Raw genomic sequence first — 21,015 nt, forward strand, 5'->3', positions numbered from 1 at the left:
CCTCATGACATTGAAGTCAAGAAGGAAGCCAAATTTGATATCGATGACATCATGTTGTCATGACAGGTGTGCGCGTTTGTACTGCCGGCGGTATTTGTTGAAAGCATTGGACCGCTGCCTTGACGTGACATCATGACTCAAGGCATGTCACTGCTGGCATTCGGGGCAACCAGTCAACTCGCAGGTTCTCGGAGGTCATTAAACAGACCCTCCTATCGTGTTGGAAAGCCATTCTTTCCACATTGCCCCCCCCCCCAGCCCCCCTTATGACAAATACATTTCCGCAGTCAAAACACAATAAAGCCACTAAATTTCCTCATTCCGGGAAGTCTCCCGAGAAAGCTCCTGCAAAATTCCAGCATGTTAAGTGGGGCAGGGAAATTAAATTCCACTGGCTTGCAAGGACATGATCTCCCCCCCCCCCCCCCATCCATCCCCACTCTTCTCCGTCTCACTTACTTTCCCACTTTCCAGAATAAGGTGATCTGACATTATCCAAATACACTGCGCCTCTGTTCTCCTGCTGCCAAGGTGTCCAGATCCACCTAACAGCCCACTTTCATAAATATGAAGCTGACAAGCCGATGACATGTGAATAGAAAAAGTCAACGAGCAACAGTCACATCGCCCTTTAACACTTAGTGTAAAAAACGCCCAAGGGGGGAGTCTTGTACAGCAACTTGCGCACGGCACTTAGCAGCCAGCAGCTACTCACCTGTGGATTACATTAAGGAGCTCCCTCAGGTGACTCAACAATAAGTAAGCTTCAGAATGGGGCAAAAAAAAGAAAAGAAAAGAAAACATGAAATGAAGTCCAACACCAAGCTGCAGAGGCGTGAAAAGGAATGTAAATTTGGGGGGGTAAAAAAAAAAGTTCCCTGGGTCACTTCTCTAAATCTGCTGCGCTTGAGATTTCTTTTCTCATGGCTGCTGTTGCAATGGTAATTTCAAGGATATTTTTGCAATGAATCACAGCAGACTGTAGACACCAAAGCGTCCAGTACAGTCAAATTCCAGCAAAGTGGAAGTTGGATACTTTTGATTCCTGTTACAGGAATTTAGTGGAATAAATCATCAATTGGCAACAACTCTGATTTGACCATAGGGGGAATAAATGCTATTCGGAATTGCCCCCCCCCCTGCCCCCCCGTCCCCGTCCCCGCCAAAAAAAACATAATCTTCCATATTGATGTGTATAATACAACAAAGTAAATAAAAATAGATAATATATTTAAAATACATTTTTTCCATACCTATCTGCTTATAGCAAGAAAAACAATGTTTTGATCATGTTTGTGACAGAAATTAACGTAAATTGTCCAACTTTATATTTTTGGGAAACTCCTTTTTAAATTTTACTGGACATTTCAATTCACAACTTGAGCAGGAAAGAAACATCTGTTTCACTCTACAAGCCAAAAATTGCAGCTCTAATTTCATGTTCTGCAAACTAATCTTCCAACTCCCAATATGTTGACATACTGTATGTCCACTATGTAGTAAAAAAAAAACTGCTGGAAAAATGCTTTATTGCATAGAAAATACAATATAAAATGCTATCAATTAATTTTAATGCTTCAATCAAAAAAAGTCAATAAGGTATCACAAACACAAAGAAACAGTGGGTGTGTCAACATTAGCCGCAGGGCAAAATTCGGGCAACTCCAACCATAGGATTAAACACCAATAGCAAGCATCGACGTTCTAAATTCCGCTGGACTTTTTTTCACCCCTCCGTGCCAAATTCCAAAAGCATATTTAAGAGTAAACCTCTCCGCATCACACCACATCCACCCCCCCACCTCTTCTGCCCCCCTGTCCTGCATGCATTCATTGCCCTGAAGCAAAAGGGGTCACTTTAAAGCCAACGCTTTTGTGTAGTTTGTGCCGCAGAGACGCATTACCTGTCCAGCCGCATCCAGGTGTGCAGAAAGCGACAAAGAAGGCCAGAAGTGTGCTACTTGCGCACAGAGCCATGGTGCGTGTGGTGCAAAAGCTGCAGCAGAGACGCAGCAGCAGCCAAGCGTGGAAGGGGCTGGGATTCAATGACCCGCCCCCCTCCCCCCCACCCTACCACTGGGAGTCTCCTTCTCCCTCCTTCTCCCTCCTCGCTATAGTCATCAGTCCTGACACCAGGGAGGAAAGAAGAAATCAAAATAAATCACGCGCTTGTTAGAGGAGACACTTTAGAGCTGTCTGGTGCCACTTGATGGCGATATGCTCCATTTTGTGGATGCCACACTGGCACCTCCGGTGGCATAAAACTTGATTGGGAGCCGAATATGAAGGAATTGCGTTTTAGGGCCACTAGAGGGCGTGCTAAGCTACATTTAGAAATTCAACCACATCCAGTGGTTTGACTGTATACGGTGCTTGGCTTCCGCAACGCTCGTATAGCGAATATTATAAGATGAAATGTTGATTTATCTGTTATACCTCACATTTTACAGCTTATAAATGACAAAAACTCCATAGGGAGAGTACTCAAGAGCACTTTGTTCCAAGTTTGTCAAGCTGTGTTTCAACTTCAGGCCAACACTGCTCTCTGTTGGTATGACTCCGTATCTGCCACTGAAACTTCTTTTCTTTGTTTGAGACACGAAGTCGTCGTGATTTATGATTTTAATACATTGGGTTCCTCACATTACATTTGCTTTAAAGTGCTCTATAAATACAGTTGAGGTGAGTCGAGTTGAGAATTTGAATTGGCCCGCCACAACAGTAGTCTATTTGTCTTCTATTGTATTTTATTAAAATCGTAATTATTAATTGCCCCCCCCCCCAAAATAAAGGACAAAAATTCACTTTTGTTAACCACATTTTTGGACCCATTCAAACTGTTCCAACTTTAAACGGTTCAGGTCATTCCTATTTGCATTGCTTTTTTTTTTCTCAAAATTTATTAAAAATTCAAAAATACAAATAATGTAAGTGCCCTGAGTCCTTTTGACAAGCTTTACCTGATCCGACTCCAGCGTGACCAGAACTCTGCTGGATGGACAAAGTGGGGAAATTGGTTGCCTAGCAACTGGTCGGCATCTGTCCTTAACCGTTTGATCCGACTGTTTGAGCCACTCCGCTCATTCATTAAATACAAGAGGAGCTGAGTCTTTATTGAGTAACCTCATCGCATCAACTCCACTTTCTGAATGGGCACGACGGAAACAATATGATATGTCACCTGCATAGATAGATGTTGTACTGTAATTGCGCAATTTCCTTCAACGATATGTTTTATTAAAAATGAAAGACTTGATACACGCATCTCTCTGTTTTAGAATGGAACGATTCAGCTCGATTCACTCGCACCAATTTTCTGATTCAATTCAATCGTTGTCACGCTTCTAATGTATATATTGACGACTTCATTCATGTCGTAAAATGACAACACAAAACTCGCACCCTCTGGAATGGAATTGTAATCGAACCAAATGACTCCCCTTTAAAATGAACCATCCTCGAATCGTGTCACACCCCGTATAGCCAGATATGCTTGCATTTGTCTTACATTGCAGAGCTGCACATCCCAAATTATAATATTTGTGAAAGGCAGATGATGCAACCTGTTTTGTATTTTCATTCAATTGCGAAGTGAGATTGTGCGAAAGTGACACAGAGCGTTGAATTGCTTCATGACTGGGAAGCTGTAGCACAAGCGCACACACACACACACACACACACACACGTGCCTCACACACACACACACTCCCTCCTCCACCTACCCATTGCCCGCACCCAAGCAAGTGAGGAGATTCTCGACAAATGCTGCAGCCTGAGCAGTCAGCTCGCATCTTTTGCGGTGCACATATAGAAAATCACAAAACTAAAGTAGGGGGGCCCACAATCGGATCTTAATGCCACGCACATGGAAAAGGATTTAGGATCGCGTAGGATCCACTCGGGAGGAGAGGCTCAGCTTCAGTTTAAGACCAAAGAGCCAAAGACAGAAGGTTGAAGTTTGCCCGTGTGGAGGAGTGAGGTCCGACTCCACTGGGCCCCACCGGACTCATGATGGCCCTCACGCTTCACCTCAAGTCGGTCGCCAACCTCCGGGGGAAAGGTGACCGCGTTGCCAAAGTCACATTTCGAGGTAGGGCCGAACTTTTCCAGTTTGTTGGCTACTCTCTGTTGTGAAGAAAAGTCAAGGAAAATAAAATTTTAATCGCATCATGAGACAACTAATCAAAGGGCCAACATTTTATTCCTGTTTTCTGTTTGCCGTCAGTCTGGCTTTTGATAGGCTTTCATTTAACCGTGCGTGGCAATTTGAAATTGAAATGAGCGGCTGGAGTTGTTGATTGAAGTTTCTCCTGTTGACTGGCGTTCGAATAAAACTGCTCAAAACGCGCGGTCGTGCCTTCTAAAACATTTCATGTCGGAGTTGAAAAATAAAGCTCAGCGTTAGAAAATTGTGATCACTCATCGCAAAAATGTAGAAGGACGTTTGTACGTGTGCCCACTTCATCTGCAAATTTGTGGAACGATCGCCCCAATGTTTTGAATTTGATGGCGATGAAGCATTTTCCTTGTTGCGCGTCTGTCGTGGGTGACTGCGGCAAGGAAAAGGCAGAGCGTCCATAAATAATGCCGCAATCGTTCTCTTATCGTCAGAGGTTGGAGCGGCTCGGAGTTTGGCTAAGTTTGGTGACGATTGATCACGGGTTTTGATCCTCAAGTCGCATTTCGCTTTGGTTTGTTTTTCTAGCCTACCAAACCCAAATCATTCTTATCAAGGCAAAACAGTCTCCCGTTCAAAGCCCTTTTATCGTGGCCTTGTCCGCCGCTTCTCGCAGGAATTACAGCCAATCGACAGCGTGCGTGCGTGCATGCGTGTGTTGGAGAACTTGAGACAAGCAGTGAGTCTTGCGCTCAGACAGGCTAGCTCGTATCCGACTCGCTGATTACAGTTGGCATCGGTATTGTTTAGGATGTCACATTACCGCCTTCCCACTTCCTTTTTCCTGCCTGTGTGTTTGTGTATGTATGTGTGTGTGTGTGTGTGCCCTGCGCTGCAGCAAACTCGCCAGCCTCTTAAGTCGTACATGCGGCGTGTCAGCCAAGACAGGAATTGGACTCGCGCCGCCGATGTGATCAAACGAGCTGTTGTCTTCGGTTCAGTCGCTTCCCATTAAAAAGAACAGCTTTGTCGTTTTGCTCTAACGCATCCGAGGCTGTCAAAATCATTCTCGGTTTGGACGCGGCCAGCGAGCTGCAATACAGCGACTCCATGAAACGGTACGATTTGATTAAATTGGTCAGATTTTTATATATTTTATTTTTTTCAAATGTGCCTTCATGTGAGCATCACTGCTTGCAAACCTTACTAGCACAAGCCCCCAACTTTAGCTCATTCAGTACCAGCCAATTCTAGACCAAGTCTGAAAAGACGTGTAAAAACGTCTTTGGGAGTGAATGAGTTAATGGAGATCCCGGAAGGCTGTCAGTCGCTTTTCCTGTGTGGCTTGACATCTTCCCCTCTTTTTTTGGCCAACTTTGTCAGCGAGAAACAAACCGTCAGATCTGATTTGATAAGAGATAAGCCTTGAGCAAAGCAGGCGCTGCTACTTAATTGATTTCCGAGCCCGAGACTTTGATGAGCGCACCATCTTTTCCCGCAGCTTCAATTGTTCATGCTCAGGCTCAGCAGTTGCTCTGCAGCCTTGCCAAACACGAGTCAAGTGGATGTCGTTCAAAAGTTAATTACATCGCAGCCCCAGATGAGACTTCGTCAGCTATCTTTCAACATGTGAAAAAAGAGCGGGCCTTGGCATCGAACAAAATGTTTCGCTAGAACTAGTTTCAAAAGAACCTTTTGACCTTAAATGAATGTAACAGCCCCAATTTCAAAGAATTTGGCGTCAAACAAAAAACATCCTTTCATGTTCGTCCGCACAAATCAAAACTTTAACAAGCGCTTTGTTTTTTTCCTAATGCAACCTGATTAGCAGCAGGCTTTTAGTTTTGTTGCAGCGCGCCTTATGTAAGCCTCAAACCATCTACTTTTACAAACCCACGTCTCGATAGGATTGAAAAAAAAAAGGAAGAGAAGGCAGCAGCAGAGCTTCTGTTTTGAATAATGTAGGAGGGATAGTTTCATCCTCTCTGGCATTTAAGTGCTGTTTATTTCAAAATGAAAAAAAATGTGAAAAGATATGGGTTTTTGTGGGGATGTGAGCTCGGAAGAAAGAGGGTTTTATTTAGCACAGCATTGGATTTAAACTAGTTGCCAACCACCTCAAAGTTTTATATAAGCATGTATGCATCTCGATCAAAAGATGATTCGATACCTGACCCGATACCCGAGGTCCGATACAATTCAAGGACGGCACTTTTTGAAGTGGAACAATTCGTTTCGTTGCACTCATATTTTCTAATAAAAAGCAATTTTCCAATTCAAATGGGGTTGCCCGTTACACACTAAATACTGTTTAAAAAAAAAAACTATCTAATGAAAATGCTCTCTTGCTTCCCCACCATGACAAACACCGGCCTGCCATTTTCACTCATTATGCAACCGTCGCAAAAAAAAAAAAATGTCGAGGAAATATGTGCAGAAGATTACGGCCTAGTAATGAGCTGGATGATATACATCAAAAGAAATAACACCTGGTCCGGCGATCAAACTGGCGGTCGATAGAATTTCACAAGCGCCTTGGGTCTTTATTGCTGAAACGTTTGGCAGTGCAAACACGCGCCAAAACACATAACAGCTGCACAAAGCAAACCACGGCACAAAAGGACACTTGCGCCGCCGCCATTCACCGAACGACACAAAACATCCAGGTGCAGCATGCGCCACCAAATCACATGACAGTCACCAATGAGCTGCCCTCTGATTTCGCAAAACTACTCTCCTGACTCTTCATATTGTCCGGTGGGACGTTAACCATCGCGATCCAAAAGAAGACGCGCGTCGCTCATTCAGCCTTACCATAAATAACAAGCGTATGTTTTCCTTCACGGAACTTGGCATTACTCTTTAAGTATCCTACCTAACGGCCGTCCTGTATTCCCCTAAATGTTAAACCTTTATTACAGCGCAGATTAAACTTAAAACGCAGCTATCAATCGTACTCATCGGCGACATGGGCGCTCGACCTAAAGAGCATTGACATTTATTGCAATCGGGCGCTTGAAACCACTCGACCCCGCCTGATGTCTCCATTCGTCTTTTTTCAGGGTCGTCCTTCTACAGCCGCGTGGTGGCCAACTGGGAGGAGGCGGCACACTTCAATGAGGTGGGTTCCGTTTGATTTCCTTCCGTCGTGAGCGCTGGGCAATTGTCGCTTGGATTCATAGACCACACAGACTTGATTTCACGTACGGAGTCGGTTTGTTTCGAAATAGCGCTAATTAAATCCGGTTGTGCACTCAAATGAATGACACTGTTTAATAGGGTTTGCCAATGGGACAATTGTCGCTAATGACATTACCGCTGAATCTCGTAAAGAAGTGCGTGGGGCCGTATTAGATGATAGCAAGACAAACAAGGTGATAAACATATTAAAGCATATTAAAATTCCAAATCACCTTTATCTGGCTTTGCATGGATGGATGTGGAAACTGTAATGCCTCATTCACATTGTTGCTCTGAGTCATGCTAAAATGAGCCGAGCGCAAAGAAGGATTTCACCTGAGGCCTGTTGTCGGCCACGGGTGGCTGTTTTTTTTTTTCTCTCTTAAGTGTTGCTGTGCGGTGGAAATATGGATTCCTGCAGGCTTTTGTCACCAAAAGCGTATTCAAATGCAAAGTGGCTAATAGAGCAGAAAGAAGTACAAAGAGGGAGACAGAGAAAAGCACCCCCCCCCCCTCATTTTTATAGCAACATGCGCATCCTCGACAAAAGTCTCGAAATGTGCCGGCAATTTCTATGATGGCATTGTTACTTGCTTGATCCAAGCACCTCTGACTGATTTCTTTTGACAGCCTCATTTGTTGCTCCGTGTGCCAGGGAGGCCATTAGCATTGCTCAGCATTACGACCGCAGGAGGAGCAACTTCAAGTGGCCTCCGCACCGTTGCGTGGGGGGGGGGGGGGGGGGGGGGGGTTGTACTGGATGATGCTGGTGTCACAGCGCATCTATATAGAAATAGAGGCATTGTCCCCCCCCTGGCATATCTTCGTGCTGGGGAAATACTGGAACGCTGCCTTCATCTGGAGTGACGCAACACTTGGACAGCTCAGTAAGCTGAATCTTGCCCCTGTGTTGCGGCGCCATTAGCATCGAGCCGTGAGTCGTGTTGCTTTCTGCCTGGTCTAGCAAGCGCGCCTTTGAACTAGTACGCCAGTTGCCTGGATGGGGGAGTGTGCATTCATTATTCATCCCCATGGTGGGATTTAGCTTTTAGCTACGACGCACCAGTACCTCCCCCTCAACTGGTTAGACAGAACTAGAGCAGAGAACAGCAAAGCCTGCAAGTTGTCGGAAGTTTGGGGGGGGGGGGAGGGTTTGGCTGCACTCCAGTGTGTGTGAGAGAGAGACAAACCAAGTCATAGATGGTAAAAGACGACAAGAGACGATGCAAAAATAATGATGCAAATATATGTTCTTTCTCCGTGAGTGAGCGGACAGCTGCCGCGGTTTAACTTTTAAATAGGAATCGGGGAGTTACGTAAGCAAGACTCCAGTTGGACTGCTTTTCAAATGTGCGCGTCCCTCTAATTTCACAATCGCTCCATCCCAAATTCCCCCCCCCCCCCGAGGTCTCTTGGGCACGTCAGCTGTCTTGGGAAGTGTTGGGGTAGCGCCCCCGCGTCCTCGTTCTGCAGAAGCCTTGCAGCATTATGTGGCCTCAAGATTGAAAGTCGGAATGGTTTTTTTTAAGACACTGTTGAGTGAAGGTAGTTAGGTGAGATTCGTTGGGGGTTAAAAAAAAAATAGTAGTCCCTCATTGCGGATGGAAGCGCGTCAGTCACATAGGAAAGATTACATGCAGCTAATTATCGAGCAATGACACCGCTTTTGTCATTGTTGTTGGTTTTGTTTTTTTTTAAGAATTGCATCAGTCATGGCTGTCAGACCTTTGAAAAAGAGTTTGGGAAGATGATGTAACCACTGTCATTTCTCTTGTGGCTGGCTCACAAGGAGTGAACAAAACAACAGCATGCAAAGGAAGCCCCCCACACACTCCCTCAAAAAATAATAAATAAACCTACCGATCGCTTTGAAGCTACATTTCACTCTCCTGACCACTCAAACAGCATAAATGCAATGAGAATCCTCTCGGCGTTTTAGCAATCATTTATGACCCGCACTAGTTTAAAGATTGAGGTCTGCTCTGCTGGGATGCTTTCCTCTCTCCAAGTATCCTCAATTAATGATGATCCCAGAAAAATATCTTTGCGGACAGTCAGAAGTCAGAAAGGGACGAGACTGCAAATAGGAATGCAGTCAAAACAAGCACATAGTCTGCTGAATGTTTCAGATCTAAACCCTCCCACCCCCCAAAAAAATAAATAAAAACAGAAACTTTTGCTGATTCTGTTAGAGTGCTTCAGTTTGCACCAATTTGCATTCGCTTGGACTTCCTCTGCTTTAATGAGGCCCCACTCAGCTGTAACAAGGCACCAAACAAACATTGTTACGAGTGTGGCGGGCATAAAATTATTCCAGTGAGGAGAGGAATTCTGTCCCAGCAGATTTATTTATTATTATTATTTCATTTTTTTCTTTTTTGAATAAAAGTATCTCTGGGCACCACAGTGATCCCCCCCCCCCCACCCCCTTTCAAGGAATTAAAATAAAAAACACTTGGCAATTAAATGGCAGTTGAATTGTTGACTTGATGTTATCTGTCATGTATGAAATATTATCAAGGGTTATGGAACCAAAAAAAAGGGAAATTCTTGCCCCAAAGGACACATCCTGATGAGTAATGAGAATGGAGCTTTCAATATAGATAAGGATGTGGCTACTATCGCTCAATGCGAACGTGGTTTCTCATTCCTCACGAGAGCACGCTCTGCATCGCTTGATGACAAAATGGATTCAACTACCTCATAACAATGTGAAGAATGTGGCTTGTACTACTTCTGAGGCCACGGCTTTCACCGCATCATTAAAAAAAAAAAAGGGGTTGTCGCTTCATCGTAAGTATGTGGCTGGAGAAGGTTCTTGGATGGACTCGTGAGCCCTGGCTGACACGGAGGCAAAGTTACCGTATCTCCCGCACTATAAGGCGCACCTAAAAGCAAAGCCCTTAAAAGAAGATGCGGGCAGAAGAAATGGTCCTTGTAAATATCAAATCATATGTTTCAAAGGCTCGTCACTCAAGCTTACGCTCCGTAATAAGTCATCAAGGTGTTTTCATGTGCCGTATCCACGGCAACCAATATTAAAGACTCACACGGTCGTCACAGCCTTACAGTGTGGGATCAGAGAAGTGAAAGCCACTCTTCTTCCTCTCCTCTTGCGCATTTAGCGCCTGTGATAGACCGCACTGGCCTGCAGACTTCTGCTTATTGAGGCTGTACCTGTGTCACTTTTAATGAGCGGCCCGATGCCACCAATTAGGCTGTCCAATATGGCATGGGAGGGGGGCGGGGGAACTCTTGGAATGGTAATGAGCGGCTCTGAACAGAAAGATCTAACAGTCAACCAGCCAAAGAATTTTTGCAGCATTATTTCATCAAAACGTCATCAGTGTGTCTTTTTGGCATGCTTGTTATCTTACTGCTGCAGAAAAGAGCGGTTGTGTCGTTCAATGCCCATGTGTGTGTGTGTGTGTGTGGTCGTGTGGTCCTCGCTTTGTAGGCTTTTTTTAACTTGGTCCTCACTGTGCCACAAGTACAAGAAAGTGTGTGTGTGTGTGTGTGTGTGTGTGTGTGTGTGTGTGTGTGTGTGTGTGTGTGTGTGTGTGTGTGTGTGTGTGTGTGTGTGTGTGTGTGTGTGTGTGTCCCCTCTTTAGATGTTCCGATGGCCACTTGCGAGCAGGCTGGATGGCACCGAGATGCTGGAGATCCAAGTGTACAATTACAGCAAAGTCTTCAGTAACAGGTAAAAGCCGCATCGGGCGATTTCACTTTTCACTCCTAAATGGCGCACCACGTTTCCCCGCCAAAGTTGGGAACCTCCAAGTGCTTGTACAAAATTGACTCACACGTTTATGTAATGGAGTGCAAACCACAACCGCAGTGTTTAACTATAGTCTTTGTCATGAAGGAAAATGTGTTTGATGGGCACTCGTGGGCCCCATTTCTCACTCGGTGATCTCCTGACAAATCAGATGACGGACACTGGGGTGGGGGTGGGGGAGTGTCCCATGATGGACGGTGCTTTCATCACAAAGTGCGTTTGATTTCACGCCGCCTTGGCATACGGACTAATGAGAAACATCACAGCCATTGATATTTGCCGCCGTGATTTATGTGTATTTATGATCATTAGCGTGCACGCAACCCCGATATGGGATGTCACGTTTCAGTTGGAGTGCAGGCAAGCCCGCGACCACATTGTGTGTTCCACATCTGCTAGTCGGTTTGTGGGCTGAAATCACTTTGGGGGGGGGGGGGGGGGGTGCTTTCAATTATTCAACAGCTTTAATTAGCCAATTCGGTGGTGACTTGATGTTATGTGAAGTGTATGTAAGCAATATAGCCATTCTTATGGTACTGTACGTTTATTACTAATTATCCGCTTGGGAGCAATGAAGCCATGTTTTTTTTGGGGGGGGGGGGGGGTGAGGCAGGACAAGAAGGTTTTTATTCATTTTAATTATGAACCCAAATCGAGGTGTCTTAATCTATCACAAGTCATCAGCAAGTAAAGCTCATCCGTGTGTGCACATAACATGTTGAAGGCTTTGGGGAATTAACTGTCTTTGCCATTTCCGTGCTTGAAATAGAAAAGTAGTCGTCTTCTAAACAAAGGCTCAATTATGCTTCTCGAACCCGAATTAAATAACCTCTACAAATCAGTCTTCTAATTATATTGAGTAGGTTCTTTTCTCGTGAATTTTGTGATCCTCTTTGTTTTCAAACGCATCTGTGTACGTTGACATTTCCAACCCCCGTTAAGCAAGAAAAGTCGCGATGGGCTCAGGACGCAGTCAACCACGCAGCCGAAAAAGGAATGATTCGCAGCGGGATCAGCGTGTGTCACAATGAGGACTGCTTGACGCGGGCAATAAGAAGCCGAGTTTCAGCAGGCATTGACAACGCCGTCTGCTTTGGCTGTGGTGCATGGCAAGCCTCGGCGAGGATTTGTCAAACGGGCAAAACATTTCTCGACGCTGGATCAAAATGTGCAGCAAAGCCTCCAGCCCGGGGGTCGGCAACACGCGGCTCCAGAGCCGCATGCGGCTCTTTAGCGACATCTAGTAGCTCCTTGGAGCTTTATAAAAAAAATGTTTGAAAATGGAAAAAGATTTTGATAGTAGGCTAATATAGCTCAAATAGATAAAGATACATGTTGCAGCTCCAAAAAGGGAGAGCTGTAGTGTTATTTTTTTTAAAACGTACACTTTATTTATGCTTTTAACAGTCTCGACAAACTGCCACACTCTTCGCTTTCACCCCACATAAGGTTTGAACGCACAAGCATGAAAAATGCCCCCCCGGTAAGAATGATTCGACGTCCTTGCCACTCGTGATGGAGGACGTCAATACGGAACGGCGCATATGGATTTGTTATGTTTTCAACCCCCTCTGCAGATTGGTGGGGACTTTCTGCATGGTGCTCCAGAAGGTGGCGGAGGAAGGGCAGCTTGAGCTGACCGACACACTCATAGACGATAACAACACGTCCCTAAACGTGAGTCCGGATTCGGGAATAGTTTTGCTCTTGAGGTCGCACACAAGAAAGATCAGGCGTTAGCGCAAGAGGAGCACTTTCATTACGTTTGAACCGAGTAAAAATGGATTGGTCTCTAGGCGACATACGGCTGAATTGTATCTTTCCACTAACCGGTAATTATAGCTCTTGAGGGAAACTTTATTTCTTTATTTATTTTAGCGCTGCAAAGGACCAAAGATTAGCGTGAGATGGCGGCTGTGAATTGGGGGGTGGGGGGGAAGGGGGTGTTGAAGGCCTTGCGGCGGTGCGGAGTTGTGATGGAGGATGCGGGCGTGCTGATGTGATGTTTTTCAGACGAGAACGCACGCCGCGGGAGCGCTTTTTTATTTCTTTTCTTCTAAGACTTAACATGAACGCATAAAGTGGCTCCATGCGCGCATCCAGACAATTAAGAACTCGAAGGCTGCGCGGAAAGCAGACTCAAGGTTGAATGCTTTTGTTTTTGCCGCTTTGCACCCTGGCGTGGTTGCTGTAGCAACACAAAATAAAAACCAGACTGATGACCCTGTGAGAATATGAGGAAGAAGCCCGGGAAGCGCTAAAGAATGCATTCCGGCGCTGCTCTCATCCGTCTTTCTGCTTGCAATAAATTGGCTTTCATCAAAAATTAACAGAAGAATATTGACACCCCCACCACCACCCTCAAAAAATGCCCCAAAGGGGTACAGAAGAAAAATGATGTCTACACCATTTATTCTGAAGAAGAAATTGAAACGAGACTGAACCAAATTTCAGCGAGCAGGCATCGAAGAGATGATTTACAGCATCCAGCGGGGCCCGTGTCCTCCGACGAAAGATGTTTTTTTTCACACGTCATTAAATGCATTCAATCAGATATTCAGACGGGAGTTCGCCTTAAGCTGCTTTAAATGATGTGCAACTGCGACGGGGTCGGGAAGAATCGCGCAGCAGATACATTTGGAAAAAACAAAGCACATTTTTTTACAGCTTGAAATGAAAGGCAGAAATATATCAGCGGGAGTGGTGCAAAAAACACGGAGTCAATCATGTTTAACTTGGAAAATGCAGCAGTTTAGAATCATTTCTCAGGCCTGACTGATTTTTGTTAGAATGATTCCGTTTGGCAGGATCAAATTCAGAAACGGCTTCATCGGCCGATTAGTTGGAGGAAAAAAAATGCAGAATGAATAACATAACTTTTTTTTTTCCTCAATGTTTACTACAACTTACAGACAGAACAAAACATCATCCTTTATTTGCTTTGCTTCACAACAGGAGAAAAATCTGCCAAAATCGGATATTAATTTTATTGTTATTATCTTTGACTTTTAATGTGGAAAGAAATAAATCCCCCCAAAAAAAGTACAGATTTTTGTTGATTTTAAAAGCTAGTCTCGGCGACAATAAATCCATGATTTGAAGTCGATGAACCCTTTCAGGGACAGCTTATCATGTTCTCAGGTTCCACTTGCATAGGTGTCAAACTCCGGTCCTGGATGGCAGCTGTCCTGCATGTTTTCCAAGTCTCCCCGTTGCAACACACCTGATTCAAAAGAACAGCTACAAAGTCAGGCTTCCGCAGAGCTTGCTGATGATCTGATCACTTCAATCAGGTGTGTCGCAACAGGCAGACTCGGAAAACATGCAGGCCAGCGGCCCTCCACGGTCTGAGTTTGACACCTTTGGGCTACAGGGTGCGTGAAAGGGTGAGTCTTCCTTCATAAATGCAAGTTCACCACGTCCCCCTTCTCTGGGTTCCAGACCAGCGTTACCATCGAGATCAGATACCAGCCGATGGATGGCACGGCGGCCCTGTGGAGCCACGGCGAGCATCTGGATGTTCCAGAGGACCGCGACGGCATGTTTACGTTCGAGACGGACAGCCTGCTGTCTGGGCACAGCCGCGGCTCCGGGGCGTCTGCAAAACGATCGTTGCAGGGATCCATACCGACGTTCAGAAAGTGAGTCCCAACGTGCACGAGCGAGCGCACGTGATGGCGGCTCCCAAATTGGAACGTCGCCAGAAAGAATGAACTCATTCACTCCCAAAGACGTTTTTAAACGTCTTTTCAGACTTGGTCTAGAATGGACTGGTACTGAATGAGTTAAGACAGTTGGAGTCGCCAAAACATTTACCTCCTCTGGTTTACAACTCCGCCATGACGGTGACGATGCATCAGCGAGCTCTCACTTGTACGAATTGTTTACCAAAGAATGCCGCTGGAAAGTGCCCACATGGCCGAACAGCTCGCCTGTTTTCTGGGTGGGCACTTTGATGTCCTTTTTTTTTTGTCCGATGATATGAGAGATGCATTTTAGTCTACTTTTAATGACTTGGACGGGAACACTATCCCCAATAATATGCCGCCACATCCCTCGCGCCCTCCCTCCATGTGCCCCCTCCTTCCTTCCATCCGTGCGTCACCCGCCCATCGGTCTCACCGGCTCGCTTCTTTTAAGACCCGCAGCGCTCGGCTGATGACAAATATCACACTCAAATAAGTTCACAAGGACTGGACCTTCATTGAGTAGACGGAAGTGTTTCGTGTCGTCGGTATGTATGTGAACCAACGCACTGTCTTTTCATACGATGCTCTTTTGGTTGTTTTGTTGTCTGTTTTTCTAACCGATGCAATATATATATATATATATATATATATATATATATATATATATATATATATATACACGTTGAGGAGATCAACGCCTTCATTGTTGCCGCGGTGAGCGATGAATGATACTGTCGAACAAGCCGGGACACTGATAATGTTTGATTTCAAGACGTGAAGTTATTTAGATGAGTAGTGTGTCGAGTTGGCCATTTTCTTTAGTTCTAAGATGAAATCATTCCAAAAAACCCCCCATTTGACTCTGCCAATTGAGTTTCACTTTTTGGGGGTTGAAAGGCCACTGAAAAGTTGCACCGATATTCTTATTTATTGGGACGCATCGGTATTCTCAAAAAGTGTGCTTTTGAACGCCAGCGCAACTTTCCGCCTGTTTTTTTCCACACTGGCGACGAGGATGACAGCAGAAACAGGATCCAGATCAAGTCTACCGATTGTGAACGCTTGATGCTACAAAGGCAAAAGCGCATTCATTAAATTTGCTGACGTGCATCCATAGCCCAGCCCCCGAAAATTGGATGGGATGATCACACCCATTCTTAATTATTCAGGCTGCTCATTTGTGGGCTGTCGCCGGTGACATCACAAGTCTTTGTCGTCGCCGAGAAATGTGATCCAGATACAACAAAAGTTGGGTAACTGGACACCTTTTTTTTTTGTCCGCGGGGCTTTGATCGATCGTGGGCCGGTGTGACGAACTCGAGCGTTGGCCTGGCTGGACTTCCACGTCGCTATGATTGACTTGCCGGTGTTTGGTTGCCTCCCCATCAGTGTTAGTCACTCCGGTGGCGTTGGGCCCAGTGATTGAAAGTGACCTCGAAGGGCGCTTGTTTGGAGAATCGAGCGCCTGTTCGTGATATCACTAACCTCTTGTGCCATTGTCAGATCAGGGAAAGGAGTGTTTGCGGCCATGAAGCTTGGCAAGATCAGGAGCTCCAAAGACGATTACAAGAAAGGTAAAAGAACAAGTCTTGAGACCAATTCAGCTTTTTTTTTTTTTTTTTTTTTAATTCAGGCACATGTCCCAGCAACATTTAGATGTCAAGGCTCCACTGAAATATAGACGACGCTACCAACGTTGAAGCACAACCCATTCTGTGACGATTTCAAAAGAATTCTTCACATACAAAAATATTTTTTTTTTCTCTGTAATAACTCAGATGAGCCAGCAGTGCTCAACATGGACGACCTGGACAAGAAGGCGATGCGTCTCGCCGGAATGTTGGAACCGGATGCCGTTTCTCTGGCCTCTGTCACTGCTGTCACCACCAACATATCCAATAAGAGGTCTCGACTTTTTCTACATCGCCAAAAACATTGTGCATAAACGCAGATATCAACATCAAGTGAAATACAAATGAACTAATGAATCGGGGGGGGGGGGGGGGGATGTTTGTGCTCGTTTTTGCAGATCCAAACCAGACATCAAGATGGAACCGAGTTCTGGACGACCGGTGGATTACCAGGTTTGCCTTTTTGGCGAACATGCTAGCTCATCTGTTTTTTAGCAATGTGACACAATGTATTGATTTAGCCTTAAACTCTTGAATAAGACAGAATTGGGGAGGAATTGTGGCACTATTGTCTCACTATTTAATATTGTAGACTAGCTAGGACAGTTGTTGTGCTACTGTACTTTTCAGAGCTGTGCGGACAAACAATACACTCATTGTACAAATGTTTACTTCAAAATAATAATAGTTTTATTTTCGCTTCTTTTTGTCACAAAACTATATCCAAATATGGTCATTGTCACTTTTGTTTTTCCACCAAAATGGATGCTATTTGGTGGGAGCCCATGACGTCTGCTACTTGTACACATTAACTCTTGAAAGTGTTGAAAGAACGCCAGATGCTGCCTTTTTTCGAAAACCGAGCTTTACAGCGACACATTGTCCACGACGGCTTCAAAGTAAATCACACCTTTGCAACTTTCAGGAGAGCCCCGATTGTTTTGTTTTTTTTTGCGAAAGCAGCGGTCGTATCTTCAAATATGCGTCACATGAGAGCAGTGAGATGATTCACAGCAACAAACCTTTACCTTGTTATTGTCAATGCTTTCCCCATCCAGCCTTTATGTCTACCTCTCTTCTTATCTAAAGGTTAATTATACCAAAGAGATACCTGCAGCTAGACGAGCTTTGCCTTTCAAATGTTGTATTAGCCTCGGGAGATGTCACGGTTAAAATGGAAGTCTGTGAAAAGCAAAGAATGAGGGGGTGGGGTGGGGGGTACCATTCGATTACGTCGAAGGTAATGACTCGTGCGCTTTATTGAAAACGCTCATGTTCCAGCTGGTCAGCCCTGACGAATTCTCGTCTCGCCATCAGATAAGCATCACGATCATCGAGGCCCGCCAGCTCATTGGCCTCAACATGGACCCGGTGGTATGCGTGGAGATCGGCGATGACAAGAAGTACACGTCCATGAAGGAGTCCACCAACTGCCCCTACTACAACGAGGTGAGATTTCAACGCCTTTCGGACTGCGACGCGGGCGTGGAGCCTGGCGAAACTTTTGTAGCGTGACACAGACCGTCTCCGCGCGCCATAAACGGACAGCGTGATGAGTTCCCATAAAACACGAATCACTGATTGTTTTTGTCAGTGAATTAATTGCGTCCTCACAGGCACAACCAACTTAACTCAATTCAGTACCAGCCACTTCTAGACCAAGTCTGAAAGGACGTTTAAAAACGTCTTTGGGAGTGAATGAGTTAAGAGGCAGGGAAATGCAAATGTCCTTTGAGTGGATACAAAAAGCATTCGATACATTTTTATAAAAAATTTTTTTAGCAATCTCCACCAGGGTTTAAATAAATACCAAAATGTAAATAGCGAAACTTTCCATTTCGCGACAAGAAAATGCGGGCTTTGTTGGCTGACGCTGGACGGGTGAAAATTTCAACAGGCAGCAAAAAAGAGAAGAAGTGACAGTTTGTCTTGCGATCGATTCTTTTGTCTGTGACAAAAAACCCCTGCGGACACACAAATCGGAAAACTAAACCTATTAGGATAACGGCTCTGGCAGCTCTCCAAGACTATTTTTTTTTCAGCATTCGATTGAGCTTTCTGTCATTCCTGGATATCTATGGCGCTATGAAAGGAGACGACACCGACTACTTATGAGAGCAAACTGGCTCACTTGGCTGGCTTCTTTGATGAATGTTATTCCCAGACTGACCCCCCACACTCAGTGCTGACACCATTATGGAAAGATCACGATCACAGCTCCTACTATCGGCTCAATTCTGCCTTTGAACGCTGCATTGATGTCTACGGAGCGCTCACATGGTATGACATGATCTCCCCTCGTCAACCTCATATTTTCTCCTCTCTCTGCAGTACTTTGTCTTCGACTTCCACGTCCCCCCCGATGTCATGTTTGACAAGATCATTAAGCTCTCGGTAAGGACCACGTCTCAAGCTTTGTAACTGTAAAATCATTCATTTTCTCCGACTGATCATTTCTTCTGGATTTTGCTCTCTTGTGTTCTTACTTCATTCGCCGTCGCGTCAGGTTATCCACTCTAAAAACCTTCTTCGGAGCGGGACGCTGGTCGGAACCTTCAAGATGGACGTTGGGACTGTTTACTGTCAGCCCGGTAGGCGAGGAACTAAAGATATTTTTCTCAGACAAAAAGTGTCGCGGAATGCCCGGCCTGATTTAAACGTCACAAAAGTGTGGAGATGCGATGAAAACGTCCCTTGGTTTAAAATCCCAGAGCACCAATTCTACCACAAGTGGGCCATCCTGTCCGACCCCGTTGACATCACGGCGGGATGCAAAGGCTACCTGAAATGCGACATCGCCGTGGTGGGCAAAGGCGACAACATCAAGACTCCGCACAAGGCCAACGAGACCGATGAGGATGACATCGAGGGGTAGGCGGGATAGTTGTCGCCACCACCGATGAGCGGGAGTGAAACTTTATTCTCGATCTTTCAGGAACCTGCTTCTCCCCGAAGGGATTCCGGCGGAGCGTCAGTGGGCGAGATTCTACGTGAAAGTCTACCGCGCCGAAGGCCTGCCCAAGATGAACACCAACATCATGGCGAACGTGAAGAAGGCCCTCATTGGAGAAAATCGGGACCTGGTGGATCCTTACGTTCAAGTGCACTTTTCTGGGCAGAAAGTAAATTTCTTCAATGGTTGGGCTCACTACCTGCTTGACAAAAGTAATGGGACAGACCCCTTGATCATTTTTTTGTCATTCAAGGATTCGGTTGGACCCTCTGAATCTTAAGTCTTCACTTTACTGAGAAATTTGGACTCACAAAAATGTTTTAATCAATTTCTATGAGTGGAAAAAGCTCAGTGTCCCACTGCCTTTGTCCGAATATTACTGCCTGCCTCAACAGTCCTGATTTTGATGGAAAATCCACCTCGGATTTCAAAGCGTGCACTGTCCACAGGGGAAGACCTCAGTGCAGAAAAGCAGCTACGAACCCGTCTGGAATGAGCAAATCGTCTTCACCGAGCTCTTCCCTCCGCTCTGCAAACGGATGAAGGTCCAAATCCGTGACTCGGATAAGGTGAACGACGTCGCCATCGGAACCCACTTCATTGACCTGCGCAAAATATCCAATGACGGCGACAAAGGTACGTCCGACGGAGAGCGTTATTTGCTCATCGGTGTTGCTTAGCTGTCGGTGTACATGTAGTCGTTGTGCTGGTTTGCATCCTAATTCCTGACCTCATGTATGTAATTCCTTGCTCCTGTATGTAATCAAGGGTTCTTGCCTACCTTGGGTCCGGCCTGGGCCAATATGTACGGCTCAACACGCCAGTACACCCTGATGGACGAGCACCAGGACCTGAACGATGGATTGGGCGAGGGCGTCTCCTTCCGAGCCCGTCTGCTGCTGTCTGTCGCCGTGGAGATCCTGGACACGACCTCCCCGGAGATCCTCAGCTCCACCGAGGTGCAGATGGATTCCATCGCCAACATCTCGGAGGTGAGGGTAAAGCGACTTCATGAACAGTTGAAAGCTCACGGGACCCTTCTGGAACACCCCCACACCCCTCCAGTGGCGCCATAACACTGCAATAAAATTCTATTATTGAATTGAAGGATAAAAATAGGATGTTTCCTTCTTCCTGCCAGAATGCCACGGGCAAGACGGAAGAGTTCTTCCTCTTCGGAGCCTTCCTGGAGGCCACCATGATTGACCGAAAGATTGGTGACAAGCCGATTACTTTCGAGATCACGATCGGTAAAGTAGTCCTTCTTTCATCTTGTTGAAGCTCAAGAAGTAGGAAGATTGAACCTTGGAAGCGATGCGATGATCTACTCCCAACAAAGGTAACTATGGCAACCAGATAGACGGCACGAGCAAGCCGTCCTGGTCGAGGAAGAAGAAGGACGGCGAGGACGACGACGAAGACAGCGAGCTCATCCAAAACTCCAGCGAAGACGAGGCGGATGAGGAAGGCGGCCTGGAGTCGGTCTCCTGCACGCCCCTCATGAGGCCCGTCATCACAGATAGGTCAGATCAAGATGTCTCTCAAGATATCTCTCTTCCCATATACTAGAAGGTGAAAGAGACTCCCTTAAAAAAAAGTAAGTTCTCTTATTTGGGGTGAATTGGCTCTGCATTTGGAACCAAAAAAGACGGACGGGACTCATTTAT

General features: G+C 45.6%; 1 protein-coding gene across 16 annotated transcripts in view; it reads left to right on the top strand.

The window, feature by feature from the left end:
• The first annotated feature begins 3,766 nt into the window (after nucleotides 1-3,766).
• Nucleotides 3,767-21,015, top strand: part of LOC147185590 (otoferlin-like) — a 29,948-nt gene continuing 12,699 nt past the window's right edge. For 14 of the 16 annotated variants that reach the window (XM_086104083.1, XM_086104082.1, XM_086104094.1 and 11 more), the window contains exons 1-17: nucleotides 3,767-4,090; nucleotides 7,180-7,238; nucleotides 10,909-10,997; nucleotides 12,653-12,752; nucleotides 14,517-14,716; nucleotides 16,268-16,338; nucleotides 16,543-16,669; nucleotides 16,794-16,848; nucleotides 17,713-17,844; nucleotides 18,727-18,789; nucleotides 18,902-18,986; nucleotides 19,107-19,266; nucleotides 19,331-19,517; nucleotides 19,798-19,984; nucleotides 20,117-20,340; nucleotides 20,490-20,598; nucleotides 20,688-20,871. In XM_086104083.1, coding sequence (XP_085960209.1) covers nucleotides 4,009-4,090; nucleotides 7,180-7,238; nucleotides 10,909-10,997; nucleotides 12,653-12,752; nucleotides 14,517-14,716; nucleotides 16,268-16,338; nucleotides 16,543-16,669; nucleotides 16,794-16,848; nucleotides 17,713-17,844; nucleotides 18,727-18,789; nucleotides 18,902-18,986; nucleotides 19,107-19,266; nucleotides 19,331-19,517; nucleotides 19,798-19,984; nucleotides 20,117-20,340; nucleotides 20,490-20,598; nucleotides 20,688-20,871 — 2,114 coding nt within the window. In that variant the 5' untranslated portion in view covers nucleotides 3,767-4,008. The remainder of the gene's footprint in view (nucleotides 4,091-7,179; nucleotides 7,239-10,908; nucleotides 10,998-12,652; nucleotides 12,753-14,516; nucleotides 14,717-16,267; nucleotides 16,339-16,542; nucleotides 16,670-16,793; nucleotides 16,849-17,712; nucleotides 17,845-18,726; nucleotides 18,790-18,901; nucleotides 18,987-19,106; nucleotides 19,267-19,330; nucleotides 19,518-19,797; nucleotides 19,985-20,116; nucleotides 20,341-20,489; nucleotides 20,599-20,687; nucleotides 20,872-21,015) is intronic. The other 2 variants (XM_086104095.1, XM_086104093.1) reach the window with 1 other exon arrangement.

Source organism: Hippocampus guttulatus, chromosome 23, assembly GCF_054856545.1.
Source record: "Hippocampus guttulatus isolate MCC_2025c chromosome 23, RoL_Hgut_1.0, whole genome shotgun sequence".
NCBI classification, from domain to species: domain Eukaryota; kingdom Metazoa; phylum Chordata; class Actinopteri; order Syngnathiformes; family Syngnathidae; genus Hippocampus; species Hippocampus guttulatus.